At 35.0% G+C, this 18,674-nt stretch overlaps 1 protein-coding gene across 2 annotated transcripts in view; it reads right to left on the bottom strand.

Annotated features, from left to right (window-relative positions):
- Nucleotides 1–18,674, bottom strand: part of EXOC6 (exocyst complex component 6) — a 216,824-nt gene that overhangs the window by 108,516 nt on the left and 89,634 nt on the right. For both annotated transcript variants that reach the window (XM_046027815.1, XM_046027816.1), the window contains exons 12-15: nucleotides 17,207–17,278; nucleotides 12,295–12,392; nucleotides 6,967–7,072; nucleotides 1,960–2,069 (exon numbers count right to left, since the gene is read on the bottom strand). In XM_046027815.1, the coding sequence (XP_045883771.1) occupies nucleotides 1,960–2,069; nucleotides 6,967–7,072; nucleotides 12,295–12,392; nucleotides 17,207–17,278 (386 nt within the window). The remainder of the gene's footprint in view (nucleotides 1–1,959; nucleotides 2,070–6,966; nucleotides 7,073–12,294; nucleotides 12,393–17,206; nucleotides 17,279–18,674) is intronic.

The raw sequence follows: 18,674 nt of genomic DNA, 5'->3' as shown, positions 1-18,674 counted from the left end.
ACATTAACTGGTCATTCCTTAAATGCCAGACACTTTCACTGATATGGGAGTCAGAAGACTTCTCCCTTCATCCCAGCTCTCTAACTAACTAGCTGGGTCATTCTGGATGACATAGCCTCTCTAAGCCTCAGTTTCCTTGTCAGCGAAACAGGAATAATATCACATTTCCCAACTCCATAAACATATGGTATTACTTCAACACACCTGATAAATGATATTCTCTCATCTAAAATCAGGTTCACTACAGCTACCAACAATTGCTGTACTGCTCTCCATTACTGAGTATGATACCAATTTGCTACAACATTCTTTAATTCCGTTCATTTTTTAATCCTCACTTTAAACCTAATTAAGGAAAAACAAAACTATTAAGAATATCAGTTTTTTGACAAGTGAATAACACAAAGTAGGGATATTGTCTAGTTACTGGTAACCTGAGCAACAGAAAAACTGAAATAAATAAGTAAGATCTAAACAACTAAAGAAAAAGGGGAAAAAAAGAAAGAATACTGGGAAAAAAATTTAACAACAAATCCAAGATGTGACTCTTATTTGGACCCCAACTACAGCAGCCCAAGTGTCCACTGACAGATAAATGGATAAAGAAGAAGTGATATATAGATATATGACAGAATATTATTCAGCCATAAAAAAGAATGAAATCTTGCCGTCTGCAACAACATGGATGGAGCTGCAGAGTATAATGCTAGGTGAAATAAATCAGTTAGAGAAAGACAAATACCTCATGATTTATGTGGGATTTAAAAAACAAAACAAATGAGCAAAAGAAGAAAAGAGAGAGAACAAACTGATGGTTATCAGAGGAAGAGATGGGTGAAACAGGTGAAGTGGATTAAAGAGCAGACTTATAATAAGCACTGAGTAATGTACAGAACTACTGAATCACTACATTGTATACCTAAAACTGATATAACACTGTATATTAACTATATGAATTAAAATTAAATTAATAAAAGCTCTAAAAAGAGTAACAGTAGCAAACTGTTATTAGCAAACAAACATACCAATGGTAAAACACATCTTGGGGGCAATCAAGAAAATAGTGATACGGACTAGAGAATTGATATTATGGAATAGTATTAATTTTGTTAAGTGTGATGGTTAAATAATGAAATGCCTTTATTTTTTAGAAACACATACTGTTTCCAGGGGTAAAATGTCATTATTTCTGGAATTTGGTTTTTTGTTTTTAAGATTGTATTTATTTGTTAGACAGAGAGAGAGAGATTACAAGTAGGCAGAGAGGCAGGAAGAGAGAGAGGGGGAAGCAGGCTCGCCGCTGAGCAGAGAGCCCGTGCGGAACTCGATCCCAGGACCCTGAGATCATGACCTGAGCCGAAGGCAGAGGCTTAACCCACTGAGCCACCCAGGTGCCCCTGGAATTTGTTTTTTGTTGTTTTTGGTTTTTTTTTTTATAAATACTCAGCAAAGGGGTGCCTGGATGGCTTAGTTGATTACCTCTGACTCTTGGTTTTGGCTCAGGTCATGATCTCAGGGTCATGAGATGGGCCCCATGTGGGGCTCCACACTGAACACAGAGTCTGCTTGAGATTCTCTCCCTCTACCTCTGCCCCTTGGGTACATGCCCTCTCTCTCTCTCCCTTTCTCTCTCAAATAAATAAAATCTTTTTAAAAAATAAGATAAAATACTTAAGCAAAAAAATTTAAGAAAATATGGCAAAATGTTTATTATTGTTACAGATGCTGAGAACATAGGAGTTTCCTATCTCTATTTTTATGTAAGTTTCAAGATTTACATTATAGAAAGTGAAAAATACATACCATCAAATTTACAGCAACTTAACCTCAATGTTACTAAAATGTGCAAGCCTTTCCAATGAGATAATAATCCATTAAAGAATCAAGGCCAGAAAATCAAGTGTTACTGTTTCATAAAAATAGATATAATAAAGATATATTTCTTATTAGTAAACTTACCTCCGATGAAGTGACTCTGAAAATTTAAGGCTAGCATAAATAAATTCTTTAACTTGAATGTAAATATGAGGCACTGACTGAGACATGGGAAATTTCTTTGGGAAAGATTGCTGTAGAAAGAAAAACAAAGTTAATAATGTTTTTGAAATTTTAGAGAAAGATACTCTACTCACCTAAAAATATAAAAATTAAATTGCTTTCACCATTTGAATAGGAAATAACAGCATCTCAAAGCCTACTATTATATTTCTCTGCTATGCTTAAGATTTTAAAGAAAACCAAAAGTTTGGTTTTAGATTTTATTTATTTGAGAGAGAGAGAACGAGTGGGAGAGAAGGGCCAAGGGTGAGGGGAGACGGAGAGAAAGAGAGAGAAAGAAAAGCAGACTCGCTGCTGAACAGGAAGCCTGATGTAGGGCTTGATCCCAGGACCTGGAGATCATGACCTGAGCCAAATGCAAATGCTTAACTGACTGAGCCACCCAGGTGTCCCAAACCGAAATATTTCTGAAGAAAATAAAGTGTCTCTTAAGTCATATAATAAAACTTCTAAGAAGCAGAGAAAGCATATATCAATACCATTCTATGTTCTGACAATAAGTATCCTGCAAAAGATGCCTAACTCTCTGTTGATTTGCATTCATAATACAAGAGTCAGGATGGCCATGAAAGTTATGGGCCATCTTCCTGGCTCAGTATCATCAATTAATTCTAAAGATTCCCCTCACTCCCTTTCAGTGAAGGCTTGACACCAATTCAACAAGATATTCATTTCATTCCCTAATTCCTGTAGTACCTTACAGCAGTGCAGCCAATGATTTACAGGGTACCTTTTGGATAAACTGCTTTATCAGCCGATATCTATTGGCAAATTCTCAGTCTCTAAAAGGTAAATTCTCTCCAAGATTTTTACTAAAAGCCAAAAAGCTTTTACCAAAAGCTATTTATACTTAATGAATTCCAACCTATACTTCTATCTTAATATTCGTTGCAACCTACTTAAACCAGTAAAAGTACCCTTACTTACCAAAGTGTCTAATGATCTTGTAGATGTTAAATCCAATGGACTTTTCCAGCTCTCGTTACCTGATTTATCTAAAAGAGCTGACACAGTTCGTTCCCTCCTGGTTCTTAAATGATCTCTGCTTCCTTGGCATCCATCCCCCAAACTGACTTTTATTTCTCTATCTTCTCTATATCTCTTCCTCTAGTTATCTCTTAAAATTATTGCTATGTAATTACACACTATCCCATGTCTTCTCTTCTTGCCACACATATTGTCCTTGGATGATCTCATCTATTCTCATGACTTCAGTCACCTTGCAAGTACTATTATCTCCTAAATCTACAATTCTAGACTAACTCTCCTGAAGTCCAAATCCATATATCTAACTACCACTTAGACACTTTCATGTGGTTGTGACATTTGGGACATACTCAGTAGATCTAATAGTGAAATTATCATTGTTTCCTTCTAAATCTGCTCTTCCTATGTTCCCTATCTTAGTGAATGCTACCATCCTTCAAGTCTGAAACTTGGCTATCATATTTTACCCTCTATCTTCATCATCGCTCATATGCAGTAATCACCAACTCCTGTCGTTCTCCCCTCCTAAACGTCTCTCTCTCTGTTTTTTAAGATTTTATTTATTTATTTGACAGGAAGAGATCACAAGGAGGCAGAGAGGCAGGCAGAGAGAAAGGAGGAAGCAGGCTTCCTGCTGAGCAGAGAGCCTGATGCTGGGCTCCATCCCAGGACCCTGGGATCATGACCTGAGCTGAAGGCAGAGGCTTTAATCCACTAAGCCACCCAGGTGCCCCCTAAACATCTCTTAAATCAAATTCCATGGCAGTAACTCCCACTCAGGTCACCAGTCTCTCTTAACAATATAACTGCAACAATCCCCCAGCTGGTCTCCCAGACACTAGTCTTACTCTCCTCCAATCCATTCTCCACTCACTCTCCAGAGAGAGAGAGAGATTGATCGATCAATCTATTTATCCAACTTCCTTCCTTTCTTTCCTTCCTCATTCTTTCTTTCCTTCCTTTTCTTCCTTTTTTTTTAGAGAGAAAGTGTGAACGGGGCAGAGAAGGGCCAAGGAAGAGAGAGAAATCTTAAGCAGGCTCCATGCTCAGCCAGAGCCCATCCCAGTGCTCAATCTTATGATGCTGAGATCACGACCTGAGATGAAATCAAGAGTCGGACACTTAACTGATTGAGCCACCCAGGTGTCCCCAGAGAGATCTTTCTAAAACACAAATCTGATTATGGTTTTATTGCTTGAAACCCTGTTGTGACTTCTCAGCAACCTTCAGGATAAAGGCTGAACTCTCTAACACTGTTTACGAGGGCTATTACAGTCTGGCCCTTTCTATTTCGTCTTTATTACTTGATCTTCATCTCTTGTATTTTATCTACCTTGCAATTTATGCTACAGAATTACAGCCTTTCTGCATGCTGCCTCCTCTATCTTAAGGAATGACAAATTTTGTGAATTGTAATGTCCTATTTATCCCTCACTTGACTATAAGCTCCTTGACAGCAGAAACCAAGAAACCACCAAATAGCACAGTGTCTACTATATAGCAGGAGACTGATAAATATTTGAATGAACAAAGGTATTCTTAGGTACCTCCAGCAGAAAGAAACTTTCAACTGGCTGGTAATGAAAACATTCATACACAGCACTGTCTCTCCAGAACTGGTAGGTTCAACCTTTCCAAATTTAGAGATTCAATCAGGAGTACTACAAAACCAACAAAAAGTTGCTATTCTTTAAAATCACCTGATAATGATGCAAGTGCTAACTCACCTCCAATTTATGCTCTACGGAATAATGAACCCAATGCTATTTGAAAGACATTTCAGCTTTAAGAATTTTAATTTTAATGACATTAAAGACAATTAGAATATGTTCTTGTTTTAGGCAAAGTGTTCTAATCAAAGTACAGTTATCTGCAAAAAGACAGATCTTTGCATATATGTTCAGTCTTACTACTTGTTCACATAATTTACACTGAAAATATAACTAGAGTTATTTGAGAGACAGCTTTATATTTTTCTAATAGTTTTAATTGAAAATTATACTCAAATTAGGGGAAAATGGAGTATATCCAATGATACTAAATAATGAGATTTTTCTTTAAGCTTGCATATTTAAATTTTCCATGTAGCTTTTACTTCAATATTAGTTCTTCTTTTTAATAATATATGAACCGGGGCACCTGGGTGGCTCAGTGGGTTAAGCCGCTGCCTTCGGCTCAGGTCATGATCTCAGGGTCCTGGGATCGAGTCCCGCATGGGGCTCTCTGCTCAGCAGGGAGCCTGCTTCCCTCTCTCTCTCTCTCTGCCTACCTCTCTGCCTACTTGTGATCTCTCTGTCAAATAAATAAATAAAATCTTTAAAAAAAAAAATAATAATAATAATATATGAACCAATGATGACAACTCCTAACAAGTTTAATCCTAAGAGGTACTACATATTTTGGAAGCACCCTACAAGCAAAGTCAAACTTCCTTTTAACTATAAACCTATTTTAGATAATTTTGTGTAATTAGAAAGGACATTAGAGTTTATTTAGTTCAAAGTTCTCATTTGACAGATGTGGCACAAATGCCTAAATAGGGTAAGTCATCTGCCTATAATAAGCCACAGGCAGAGCTGGCATGTGAACCAGAGCCAAATCCAATCTTTATACAGATGCTATGGTCTGAACAAACTTATTACCAGTAATTAAAACAAATAAAACAAAGCTACGACCTGTGGAACGTTCTGGTCTTTTGTGTCAGAAGACAACTATTATGTATATGTAATGGCAGTCTTAGCTATAATCTACAAGCTATGAATTACATGGTCCTATATTTAGTGACTATTACACAAAATATGCCTAGTTTATGTATATAAAAAATAAAAATTTACAATCAGAGTTCACACAACTCACTCAAAATTCATTTTTGTTCTTCATTGTGAAGAAATAAAAATGTAGTGAACAAAATCATAAGGAGTTGGGAAATAATAAAAAAGAATAAAGAGAAAAAAAAGAATAAAAAAGTGACAATAACAGAAAATATGATACCCTTTTCCCAGGAGATCTGATTCTACTGAGATAATAGAGAGTATGTGTGCAGGTATGAACACATATGCATGAATACACACAAGTATGAATACACAAGTGCAATCATGTGTATTCCCACAATACTCTACATGCTGGCCTATTTTCTGTCCCTATCTAACCTTTTGTTCAGACATCTCTACTCTAAAAATACATATTCCTACCTCAAGAAAAATCTACAGGTGGCAATTGCATTCATACACCTTTTATTTAACCAAGATAAACTTTTTGCAGAAGTATATTTCTAGAAAAGAAAACACAAAATAAGATTTTCCACAGTGATGAACATTTCAAACAAATTCTCCTCTCTTTCCCTAGAATGTAATCTATTCCTAAAATCTACTCAACATTTACTTTGTCTAATTTAGAATCTATGTAATGTTACTAATACCTGTCCTGGGAATTCACCTGATATTTGGGACAACTGCTCCTAGTATCCCCAGGAAAGTCCCTTCTTAACTTCATAAAAACAGCAGCACTAGTAGTAGTAGTAACATAATTTTTTTTTAAAGATTTTATTTATTTATTTGAGAGATTACAAGTAGGCAGAGAGGCAGGCAGAGAGAGAGGAGGAAGCAGGCTCCCTGCTGAGCAGAGAGCCTGACGCGACACGGGGCTCCATCCCAGGACCCTGGGATCACGACCTGAGCAGAAGGTAGAGGCTTTAACCCACTGAGCCACCGGTGCCCCAGTAACATAATTTTTTAAAAGTTAACAAAACATAATTGATTTTCAATAACAAAATTTTCAATTTTCAATAACACAACAACAACAACAACAACAAAAGCTTCAAAAGAAGCCACTCTCACTTACAATGTCAGGTCAATATTAGGTAGCAATAACTATTATGAATTTACATTTAAGAAAATTCTGGAATTAAAAACTAACTTGTACCTTTTCAAGGTCTGGATCTTGAAAGGGAAATTTACTGATGACTACTTTATATTCTTCTTCATTAACAATAGGGATGGGGCTATAATTATCTTCTTCACAAATGTCCCTGGTAAGAAAAAAAGAAATAAAAATTTAACATTAAAAAAGTGTATCACTAGAGTGATATAGGACAATACTTACAAAAAAAAAAAGACCATTATCTCAAAAGCATTTTATTAGACAATTCTAAAATTCAATATAAAATAAACTTTGTCCCTCAAAATTCACTTGATCTTAGTCAAAAGGCCGAGAAGCTACTGTCCCTCAAAATTCATGTGCAATCTCTTCCTCCCACTTGTTTTACATCCGCTCAGCATTTTAGTCTTAGTTTTTTACTCTAGAACAATTTTTTTTAAAAGATTTGTTTATTTAAGTAATCTCCATGCTCAATGCAGGAATCGAACTCATGATGCGAGATCAAGAGTCACATGCTTCACCAACTGTGCCAGCAAGATGCCGCCTAGAACAATTCTTAAGATGTGCAGTCAGAACAAACATTATCTATAATTAAAAACATGAGATGAAGAGTATTCCAGCTGTATTTCTTGTTAGGGACAACTCTCAAATTGTAAGTATTTTCTCTCTTCCCAACTAGATCATAAATTCCCTGAAGATGAAAACAGTGCTTCTATTTATTTATTTTATTTAGTCTTTTCAAAATGTTTTATTTACAAAAGGACCTTCTACATCTAGTAAGGCAGAGACAGTAACTACTCACCCAGTACCCTTCTGTTCTCCTACACAGCCCTCTTGCAAAGGCACAGAGCTGTATCACCAGTTTTGGCCACTAGATTGTGAATGGAAGTGATAGGTGTTGCTTCAAGTCTAACTTATAAGCTAACTGTGTGACTCTCTTTCCAATGGTAATAGGGCAGACCACATGTTGAGAATGTAGAAACACAAATGCAAACAGCCTGGATCTTGGACTACTAGACCTACTAGGGACTTCTGTGTGAGAAATAAAATGTCTATGTTCATCTGCTTAGATATGGAGCATTTTTGTTACTGTAGCTTAACCCAGACTATCCAAATATACTTGCTGTCCAATCATCAACTTTCTTTTAATCAGTAACTCAGCTTGACCAATATTTATTGAGCATCTGTTGTGTGCCAGGCTCTGGGGTAATTGTGATGAAAACTCCCTACTTCATGAAGATAAAAGCAAAATCTTTGTTCTCAACCTAAGAGGAGATAAAGATATGAAAACAAATAATAATATTTATAATAATGTGTTATACATACAATTAAAAGAGGCACAAGGTTGAGAAATAGCACAAAGGAGAAATGATTAAGTTTATCAGAGTAGCTGGGCCTATCTCATGGAAAGTTTTATAAAGAAAACATGAGCTTTGTATGGTCTTTCAAGATGAAAAAGAAATACTTCTAAAGAGATTATGGAAGAACAGCACTTCCGAAGGATGGAACGTAACAAGTAAAAGCATAAGGGGTAAAAAAAAAAAAAAAAAAAAAATATGAGCATGGAAGCGGGTAAACCACAAGTAGTGCAGTACTACTGGAGTGTCAAGTACACAAAAGACATGGTGTAAATGAGGCCGGGCAGATGGACAAACTGAGGCACCCAGATTTTAGCCGGGAGTACCATTAAATATCATAGGTCCACTACATGGAGGATAAACTGGAAAACGGACATTAATGAACACAGAGGCCAGTGCAAAAGACTGAAGAACAATCTAGATAAAAGGTGATAAGGATCTGAATTAAAGCTGTCCTAGTGGGGCAGAAAGGAGGTTTAAGAAGTAGAATATATAGACAGGATTTAAAAACTAAATGAGGATTATGAAGGAAGGTGTAATCTGGATGTATCTGTAGTTTCTAAACAGGGCAAAGGGACAGATGATGTTAAGTGTCACCTCATTAGAGACATTGCTGAGGTAAAGAAGATCTCAAGAGGATACAGTTTGAGTAGTGGATGACTGATATTTCACTGATAAATGGGCCTAGGGTCTTGATGAGAGGCTGGAAATAAAGGCACAGGTTTGTAAATCATGATGGTGTGCAAGGTAGATACAATAAGACTGTATGGAATAAAACTCTGTTCATCTAAAATATTGTGAGAGGCTTCAGCTAATTCTATTTCCTTCTAAATAGTGATTTAAAATAAGGGGTTAAAAGAAAAATTATACTATAGACAACTATAGACAACAAACAGATGGTTACCAGAGGGGAGGTGAGTGGAGGGATGGGTGAAATAGGTAAAAGGAATTAAGAGTACACTTATCTTGATGAACGCTGTGTAAGACAGAATCGCTGAACCACTATACTGTACACCTGAAACTAATATAACACTGTATGTTAAGTATACTGGAATTAAATTTTTTTTTAAAAAGGCAAGTTACAGGTTAAGAAACTACTAAAGGCCTGCTTTTCCCTCTCCCACTCCCCCTGGTGTTCCCTCTCTTGCTGTCTCTCTGTCAAATAAATAAATAAAATCTTAAAAAAAAAAGAAAAGAAACTACCAGAAGACCATAAATTACTTACTTTACACAAATGGCAAGGAATCATTTATATGCAAGGAGAGATAATTTATTACATGGTACATTCACATTCTGAAAATGTTAATGTAGTCTTAAAAGGGATTGTTTACTGAACTGAATTCTATGAACATTTACTGAGTTCTTACTCTGTGAAAGCATTATACTTGGGGCTAGGCAATCAAGAATATAAATATACACAATACTGGTATTCACAGTATAGTTGGAAAGAACCACACATGTTTACATAAACTATAATAATAGTCAGACTACAAATTCTATCATGGAAATAGCCAAGTTTTAATTATTCAGTAATGATGACAACTTTTACTTTTTTGCCATTGTGAGGTTGTCACTTCACTACTTGTAAAATATTTGAAGATTTAGGTCAGGAATAAGAAAAGCTTAAATTCTGCTACTTTTCTTATTTGTTTCAAGATTTTATTTTTAAGTAATATCTATACCACCCAACATAAGGCTCAAATTTACAACCCTGAGATCAAGAGTTGCATGCTATACTGATTAAGCCAGCCAAGTGCCCCTCTGCTACTTCTTAAAAATCTAAGCAAAAAGCATGGTCTAGAAGGGTACTGAAAGTAGAAGTCAAAATACATTTGGGCATTACACATTAGAAGTGCCAAGCTATCATTCATTCTCCTCCCCAACTATAATGCAGGATAACATTAATCTTATCTCCATCTGAATGAACCCATTACCTTCCCAGAGAGAAAACAATACCTCATGGTTTCCCCAATCTTGGGGAACAAACTCATTACTAGAAGTCTTTTTTTTTTTTTTTTAAGATTTATTTTATGTATTCAAGAGAAAGAGACAGACGGAGAGAGCACATGAGTTCTTATACAGGGGTAGGGGAGGGGGGCAGAGTGAGAGGATCTCAAACAGACTTTGCACTGAGCATGCAGCCCGATGTGGGGCTGGATCTCATGACCCTGAGATCATGACCTGAGCCAAAATCTAGAGTAGGACGTTTAACCGACTAAGTCACCAAGGTGCTACCTCATACTAGAAATCTTATGATAAATAAGAGAAAACACATTATATCATAGCATACACATTATATCATAGCATACACATTAAGGATTACCACTCCTATCAATAAGCACTACCTGTATTTCTAAAATGGTAAAGATCAAAAATTGCTGAGACTTAATACATGTTTCATCAAGACTGTCAACTCTCCACTTGAGACAACATCCTGACAACATAACCCCTAAGGAATGTTAACACAAAAAGTGCAAATCAGAATTTAACAAAAGTGTATCTCCTTATGAACCACTTAGGTATTTTAAAAAGATTTCTATCACAGTATTCAGAAGAACCCTCCATAGTTTTGAAAATGCCAAAGTTTGGCAAATGCCAAGCTGATGTTAAATCCTTTCACATATTTTCTGTTTTAATCTCAAGTATTATTGCCTCATCACTTCTATCATATTTGGGCAACCTAGACGTAAGAGCTCAAGATTTACATTTTGAAAGAAAGAAAAAAGAAAGGAAGAAAGGGAGGGAAGGAGGAGGAAGGAGAAAAAAGATTTTAGAATTAGGGAACAAAGTTTCTCTTCTCATGGCAATACAAAATTATATAGATCTTAAAATACTTTGTCCATTCCCTGCAGGCAAGTGATTAAAGCAAAAGTAATTTTCCTAATTAGATGCTTTAAAGATTTTTAATCTAATGTTGTTTATAAAAATAGCACTTTCTCCAAACAAAATTTAAAAGGTATAGATCTCTGTTTCTAATATTAAATACCTTTGAATACTTACAGCCTTACATCCAATCATTTACTGGAGGAAAAAAAAAAAAAACTACAGAGATTAGAACTAAAAGTAGTATAATTAAAAATTTATTATAAATGGTTCAGCCACTCTGGAAGAAAGAGTATGCTGGTTCCTCTTCCTCAATTTATTAAACATATGTGCCATATAATCTAGTAATTCTACTTCTGAGTATATACCTTAAAGAACTGAAAACAGGAACTCGAACAAGTATCTGTACATCAGTGCTCCCAGCAGCATTACTTATGACAGCAAAAAAGGTGCAAATGACCCAACTGTCCATAGACGGATAAACAGATAAATAAAATGTGGTCATATCCATACAACAAAATATTGTTCAGCTTTGAAAAAGAATGAGATACTGATACATGCTACAACATGGTGGAACTTGGAAACATTATGCTGAATGAAATAATCACCGTAGGAGTCCACTTATATGAAGTACCTACAGCAGCCAAATTCATAGAGACCAAGTAGAATGTGACTGCCAGGGGCTAGAAGAAGGGATGAGGGAGTTAATGGTTAATTGGTACAGTTTCAGTTTGGGAAGATGAAAAAGTTCTGAAGGATAGATAGTAGGGATGGCTGCAACAATATAAATGTATATGTGCTGCCAAAGCAAGCACTGCAACAATATAAATGAACTTAATGTCACGAAACTGTACATTTTAAAAAGGTTAAAATGACAAAATTTGTTATGTATATTTTACCACAATGAAAATTTGTAACATTTTTTTAAAAGATTTTATTTATTTGACAGAGAGACAGCCAGAGAGGGAACACAAGCAACAGAGTGGGAGAGGGAGAAGCAGGCTTCCCACTGAGCAAGGAACCTAGTGCTCCATTCCAGGACCCTGGGATCACAACACAAGCCAAAGGCAGAAACTGAACAACTGAGTCACCGGGCGCCCCAATAAGCATTTTTTATTGCTAAATGTAAAATCAATCATTTTAGCATTTAACAAACTTTTTCCCTTTTAAAGTTCCATGGCTTTTGACTAACCTGAAAACTCCAGCCCATTTCTTAAGAAGTGTTTCATTGTATTGATCTCTTATTTCAAATAAAAGGTCAAAAAGTCGGTTCACTGGAAAACCATAACCCTAAAACACAACAAAGTGATAAACAAGTCAAATAAATACATATACTCAGTAAAGAAGTGTTGGGAATACTGAAGAATTGTTTGAAAGTGATCATTATATCATATTGTATGTCATTCTACCAGCACAAAAAGAAGGTATCTTTTTGACTTTCTACTAGGTTGCATTAGGGTAAAAAAGAATCTAGAGTTTTATGAAGCTGGAATAATTTTTCTATTTCTTCTTTCTTTTCAGTCTGGATTACACTGTTAATCTTAAAAAGTATTAGAAGTCAAGCCTGAGGAAAAGTTCAGGTTTAGTGATCTACATAACGGTATCTTGGAAAGTGATCCCTAAAAAGGATAAAAGACAAGAGAATATATTTTGTCTGAAACAGGCTGGCTTCCTCTTGCACCTTCGGTTTAAGATCGACTTCACTGTATAGGGAAAAAATACACCTTTTCATTGAACATACACTCTCCCAAACTTTATTTCTTTCCAACTTGAAAGTCACTGAAATTTTACCCATTTTTCAGGACCAAAGATTTCTGCTGTATCAGAGTTTTCCCTTCTTTCCTTTAAGGTTTCCCCCCACTTCCTTATTTTTGATGCTACTCCTTCAGGAACTGCTCCATGGACAATCTATTCAAGATTATCTTTAACTTCCACTAGTTCCTTTCTCTTTGCTAAAGAAATATGCTAATTACCTACCATCCTTAAACCAAGAAAAGTAATAAAAAAACAAAAAAACCCTTCCTCAATCTGCTGTGCCCTGCCAGATGCCTCCTTTTGTTACTTTCTTCATAGACAAACCTACTACAATCTAACTGCCACTCCTATTCCTTTAAAATTGCTCTCATCAATGTCACAGATTACCTCCTAAATACAGAAGGCGATGATGTCTCACTCTACATTACCTCTCTTGAAACCCCTCTGCTTTGAATTCTGTAACACTACTCTCTCTCTTTGCTCTCCTCTTGTTTATGAACAGTCATCCTTCCAGATGCCCTTTTTCTTCTATGTCCACCCTTGGATTTTTTTTCTAGGTCTCTAGCATAACCTGACATCTACTGACTTCAAACATTATTTTCTCTGATTATTCTGAATCTACATCTCTAGTTATGCCTCTGGAAGTTCCAAATATTTAATTCCAATACCTGTGAGACATCTCCAATCAGTCTGCTACAAGCATGCTAAAGTTAACTTATCTCTTCCCTTTCCAACTGAACAAAGTGCTTTTCTTATTTCCTATCTGTGTTAATAGTTCTACCATCAATCCAATTTATCAGGAAAGAAACTTGAAAAACGTCTAAACCCCACACACAAACATGTCTAATCATTCACCAAATTCTTTTGATTTTACCTCCTTCACAAATCTCAAATCTATCATTCCTCTCTATGACTTTTTTTTTTTTTCAGAAGTATTCCCAGTGCCACTGCTTTATTTCAGTCCTTCACAACTCTTGCCTCGACTGAAGTTCCAACCATCTGTTTCTTTCAACTCAATCTATTGCCAAGACTCTCTAAATTATCATTTAAAATATAAATATGATCAAGCCATTCCTCTGGTTAAAAATTACCAAAGATTTATTAAAGTCCCACAATTCTGGCCATAATTTGGATCAAACTAAAGTCCCACAATTCTGGCCATAATTTGGATCAGGTTCATTACCACTATTTGCCCTTCTTTGCTCACACATCTACAATAGCTTCTATCACAAACTACTCGACCAATCTCATGCTCACTATACTAACCCTCTATCTGTAGTTTATACATGCTGTTTTATTTTCTCTGCCATTCATCCCCCTTTCTTGATATGTACGTGCTGAATTTATCTTTTAAAATCCAACTCACGTTTTAACTTTCTATACAGGTTTTCCCAACTCCTGGAATCAGTTAGACATTCTATCTTCTATGAGGTCAAAGCTTTTTAATATACTGCTATATTAATATGTCTTATACATCTTATTTACAACTAAACTGTAAATTTCTTGAAGGATTTTTATATCTCACTGTCTTACTGATTTTTATAACTCCATTGTTTTACACATCCTCTAGCTACTAGTACATGGTGGGTACTCAAAAAATGTTAGTGAATGAAATCATAAATGTTTACTTCTGATTTACTGAATAGGCAATAAGAAAAAAAAGGCAAAAATATGCTAGTGTTACTTTTTAATGTTATTTAGTCAGCTTTAAGTAACAAAATGAAATATGAAAAGAAAATTTTCCTTAGGGTGGCAAAGTGCCAATTTTAAATACTAATTATCATGCAGTATTCTTTAATTTTTATGAAAGACCCTCCCCAATTCTTTAATTAAAAGGTATAACTTGAGGGGCGCCTGGGTGGCTCAGTCATTTAAGAGTCCCAACTCTTAATTTTGGCTCAGGTCATGATCTCAGGGTCATCAGGCTCCGTGCTGGGCGTGGAGCCTGCTGGAGATTCTCTCTCCCTCTGCCCCTCCCCACCTCTCTGCTTTCAAAGAAAACCAACAACACCAACAAAAAAGTGTAACTTGAAAGGTCAGCATTTATTAACTATGTAAAATAAAACCCACCTAATACTCAGCCTGTCGATTTTCAGTGGAATGAAAATACTGCAGGACTGCTGAATAAGTAATAAGGACTCGTTTGTTTTCCTCAATCTTATTTCAAAGAAGTTAAGATTAGAAAGGTACACTTACAAGGGCTTATACATCCATTATTATTACTTTCTAATGCCTCGATTACCTGAATATTGTTTATTACTCTTCTCTAATTCTCTAGAGATCCTTGGAACCACAGCACGTATTCTACCTTCAGTTGTACTCAAAGTGCCAGTTCAGAACAGTTCATTATGGTTTACAAATGGGAACTTGTACCAGAATATAAATCAATGCAGCTAACTTACACTGAGAAAATCTTGCTACAAAATAAATGCCAGTTGATCTAAATTTTGTACTTAGTGATGTAGTTGATTTACATTCTGACAGAAGCTCCTTTTTGCTATGGATCCATAACAGTTTCTGGACTAGTAACCCTTTCCAGACCAGTGAGTGGTATCCCTACCATGTTCTGAGTAGTAATGCTTTGAGTCATTAAGGATAGCAAAACTCCCCCTCATGTTATTTAGAGATAGGCCTAAAAAAATTAAGGTAGTCTCTGATTAAACTTACCAAAAGTTTTTGTTTTGTTTTGTTTTGTTTTGCCTAGAAATCAGTATTACAGATATATTTGTCACAAAATTTATGAAAACAAAAAATCCACATTATCCCAGTGTTACAGTGTAAGGCAAAGAAATTAATAAAGATATAAGACGACAAAATAATTTACTGAAGGAGTATGTGGAATCTTTTTAGGTTTAAGAATAAAGTAGGCAACTATTATTCTAGGATGAAAAGAACCTTGTGATGAAGCAAGTAGTTTCAATTAGCATTTCCCAAAGTATATTATATGAAGCTCTAGATCTATAAGATGTCATATGGGGGGAAAAAAGACCCAAGGATCAAATATAGCAGGAAAATGCTGCATAAGCACCTTCCTTTTGGAATCATATGGTATAAATTTGCTCTGAGAAAGACTTTTAGTGGAGAAATCTGTTTTACTTCACTTATTTCCCAAATGTTTTAGAACACAGAACTCTTTTTAAAGTAACATCTATTATCACTCTTTGGAAAATGTTAACCTATATTTCACAAAATGTTCTTCCAACCATAAAAATCCCAAAAGTTTAAACACGAAAACAAAATGCAACAATTCTAGACCATCCATGATCAAGAAAAAGGGACAAGCTTAAAATTTATTCAATTTTAACCTTATTTTTAAAAAGAAAAAAAGCAAGACACAAAGAAGTAAAGTGATTTTTTCAGTCATAGTACACCTGAAATTAGGAAGGAAATGAGTGGATACAGCTTTCAAACTGTGTGTTTTCATATTTGTTAATACACTTAAAACAATCCAAAAAACTAGGAACAAAACCATTTTCATGAGGATCTAAAGCTTAGGAAACCTAAAAATATACAATTAGTCTATAGAAAAGGTACAAACTCAGGGTCTTGTGTGACTCCCAGAGCCCATGCTAAGGCAGAACTTGCATTTTCTCATTTCTAGTTCAAAGTTCTTTACACTATACCATGCACTTTTTTTTTTAACTACAAAAATAGTCTATCTAGACAAAAACTTTATTCTAACTGAATCACCAATATTTTATTTATTTTTTTTAAAGATTTTTTAAAATTTATTTGATAGACACACAGCAAGAGAGGGAACACAAGCAGGGTGAGTGGGAGAGGGAGAAGCAGGCTTCTCACTGAGCAAGGAGCCCAGTGCAGGGCTCGATCCCAAGACCCTGGGATCATGACCTGAGCTGAAGGCAGACACTTAACAACTGAGCCACCCAGGTGCCTCAAATGACCAATATTTTATTTATTTATTTTTTAATTTAAAGATTTATTTATTTGACAGAGATCACAGGTAGGCAGAGAGGCAGGCAGAGAGAGAGGAAAGTAGGGTCCCTGCCAAGCAGAGAGCCCTATGCAGGGCTTGATCCCAGGACCCCGGGATCACGACCTGAGCCGAAGGCAGAGGCTTTAACCCACTGAGCCACCCAGGCGCCCCTAAATGACAAATATTTTAAAAGATGGTAATATTTCCTGAGCTCTGTCCAAATTTCATAATCAGGAAGCTGGGGAGAATGAAAAGTCTTGGGTAATAGGGAATACCAATACATAAACAAACATTTGGTTACTACTAATTTATTACCATTAATCCATAATAAAAATAAATAAGCATGTTCTGTATTTTGTATATCTTTAAGTGGTCAAAATAGACATTAGATGAATGTTAGATTATCACCCACCTGCAAAGTATCTGCAAATATTACAATGAGATTCTTCAGCTCCAGCACAAGATCAGGATCAGTACAATAAGACTGGGGGAGAGAGGTGGAGGGATGGAAATACAAAGAAACAAATATAAACCAGAGTCATTTGGTTAAAAACAAATAAAACCTGAAAATATTTCCTTTAGTATGCCAGACTTCCAATAAATTTAAAATCTTGGTTATTAGTTAGATCCATGGCTGGTTTCATCTATTCAGTAAAAATTCTTAGAGAAAGACCATAACATAATGTACCTGAAGTATCTATATTATATGAAAAGAAATTTTCCTAAAATTTGCATGCACTAACCTCTGGTCAAAGCAATGATGCTTATATTTCTAAAAGTGTCCAGATTTTAAGGAACTAGTTATATTTAAACTAGTTATATTTAAACTGAAAAATGGTTTATATATAGACCACATATTTTTACTTTTCTATTATTTTTCTATTATTATTTTTACTCTCTTATAAAAGTGATATAACATATTACTTTTTCCAATATAAGAATGACAACTTAAGTTGTCAAAATACTTAAGTATTTTCTTAATAATTCACCAAAAGGAACTGATTAGTTTCAAAGGGGTAATGAAACTCATTCTGTCCCCTTAACAGCATTTAATAAGATTTTGTGTGATATGTTGCATTTAATACCTTATGACTTTGTATTTGATGTCATATAATTAATAGGAAGCATACTATAATTTTACATATTCAGAGCTGGTCTGAATGTAAACCATAATAATAATATTTTGTTCCTTACTAATATGTTAGAAAAAGTTACAGTTCACTGGACAAATACTGTATAAAGAATCTATAATCCTATAAATAGAAATCTAAATACTATATAAGCTAATAATCATTTAAAATATTTTCAAGCTGTATTCTCAATAATAAAACTATAAATTATAAAATTTTAAGTATGTGGAGATTTTCCTGATGAACTACTAAAACCATCTTAAGAAAAAGTCTATAATAAGCGATTATTAATTTCAACATCTTTATAAATAAATAACACTAACATACTACTTCCACAAAAGGTATTATTATGCAAATATTTAGTCATTTTACTTTCATTCATAAAAAAAACCTCTCAATACACAAAGGTTCATTATTTCAAATGAGTTCAAATTTTGACAATTGCATATTTTTAAGAAATGTATAATTGTATTACTGCAAACAAATTAGAAACATCGAAGAACAAGTTCAACTGAGTTTTAATGGTGTAGTTTATTTTGAAAACAAAGAATTTGGGATGATAATTAAAAACCCTTTCTTCATGGTGCTTTTCAGTGATCTAATGAAGAGGTCAGTTGAGACTAATGAGACCAGCTTAATTCTTCATTTTCCATAATGCTGGACTAAAAGTGCTTTGGGAAGCCCCAGTCAGTTGCAAAATCACAGCCCAGTGTTACCAAACAAAAGCCCAACATTATTACTTCTAAATTG

This window comes from Meles meles, chromosome 13 (assembly GCF_922984935.1).
Source record: "Meles meles chromosome 13, mMelMel3.1 paternal haplotype, whole genome shotgun sequence".
Lineage (NCBI taxonomy): Eukaryota > Metazoa > Chordata > Mammalia > Carnivora > Mustelidae > Meles > Meles meles.
The sequence above is the reverse complement of the archived record's forward strand: the minus strand, read 5'-3'. Positions and strand labels throughout refer to the sequence as shown.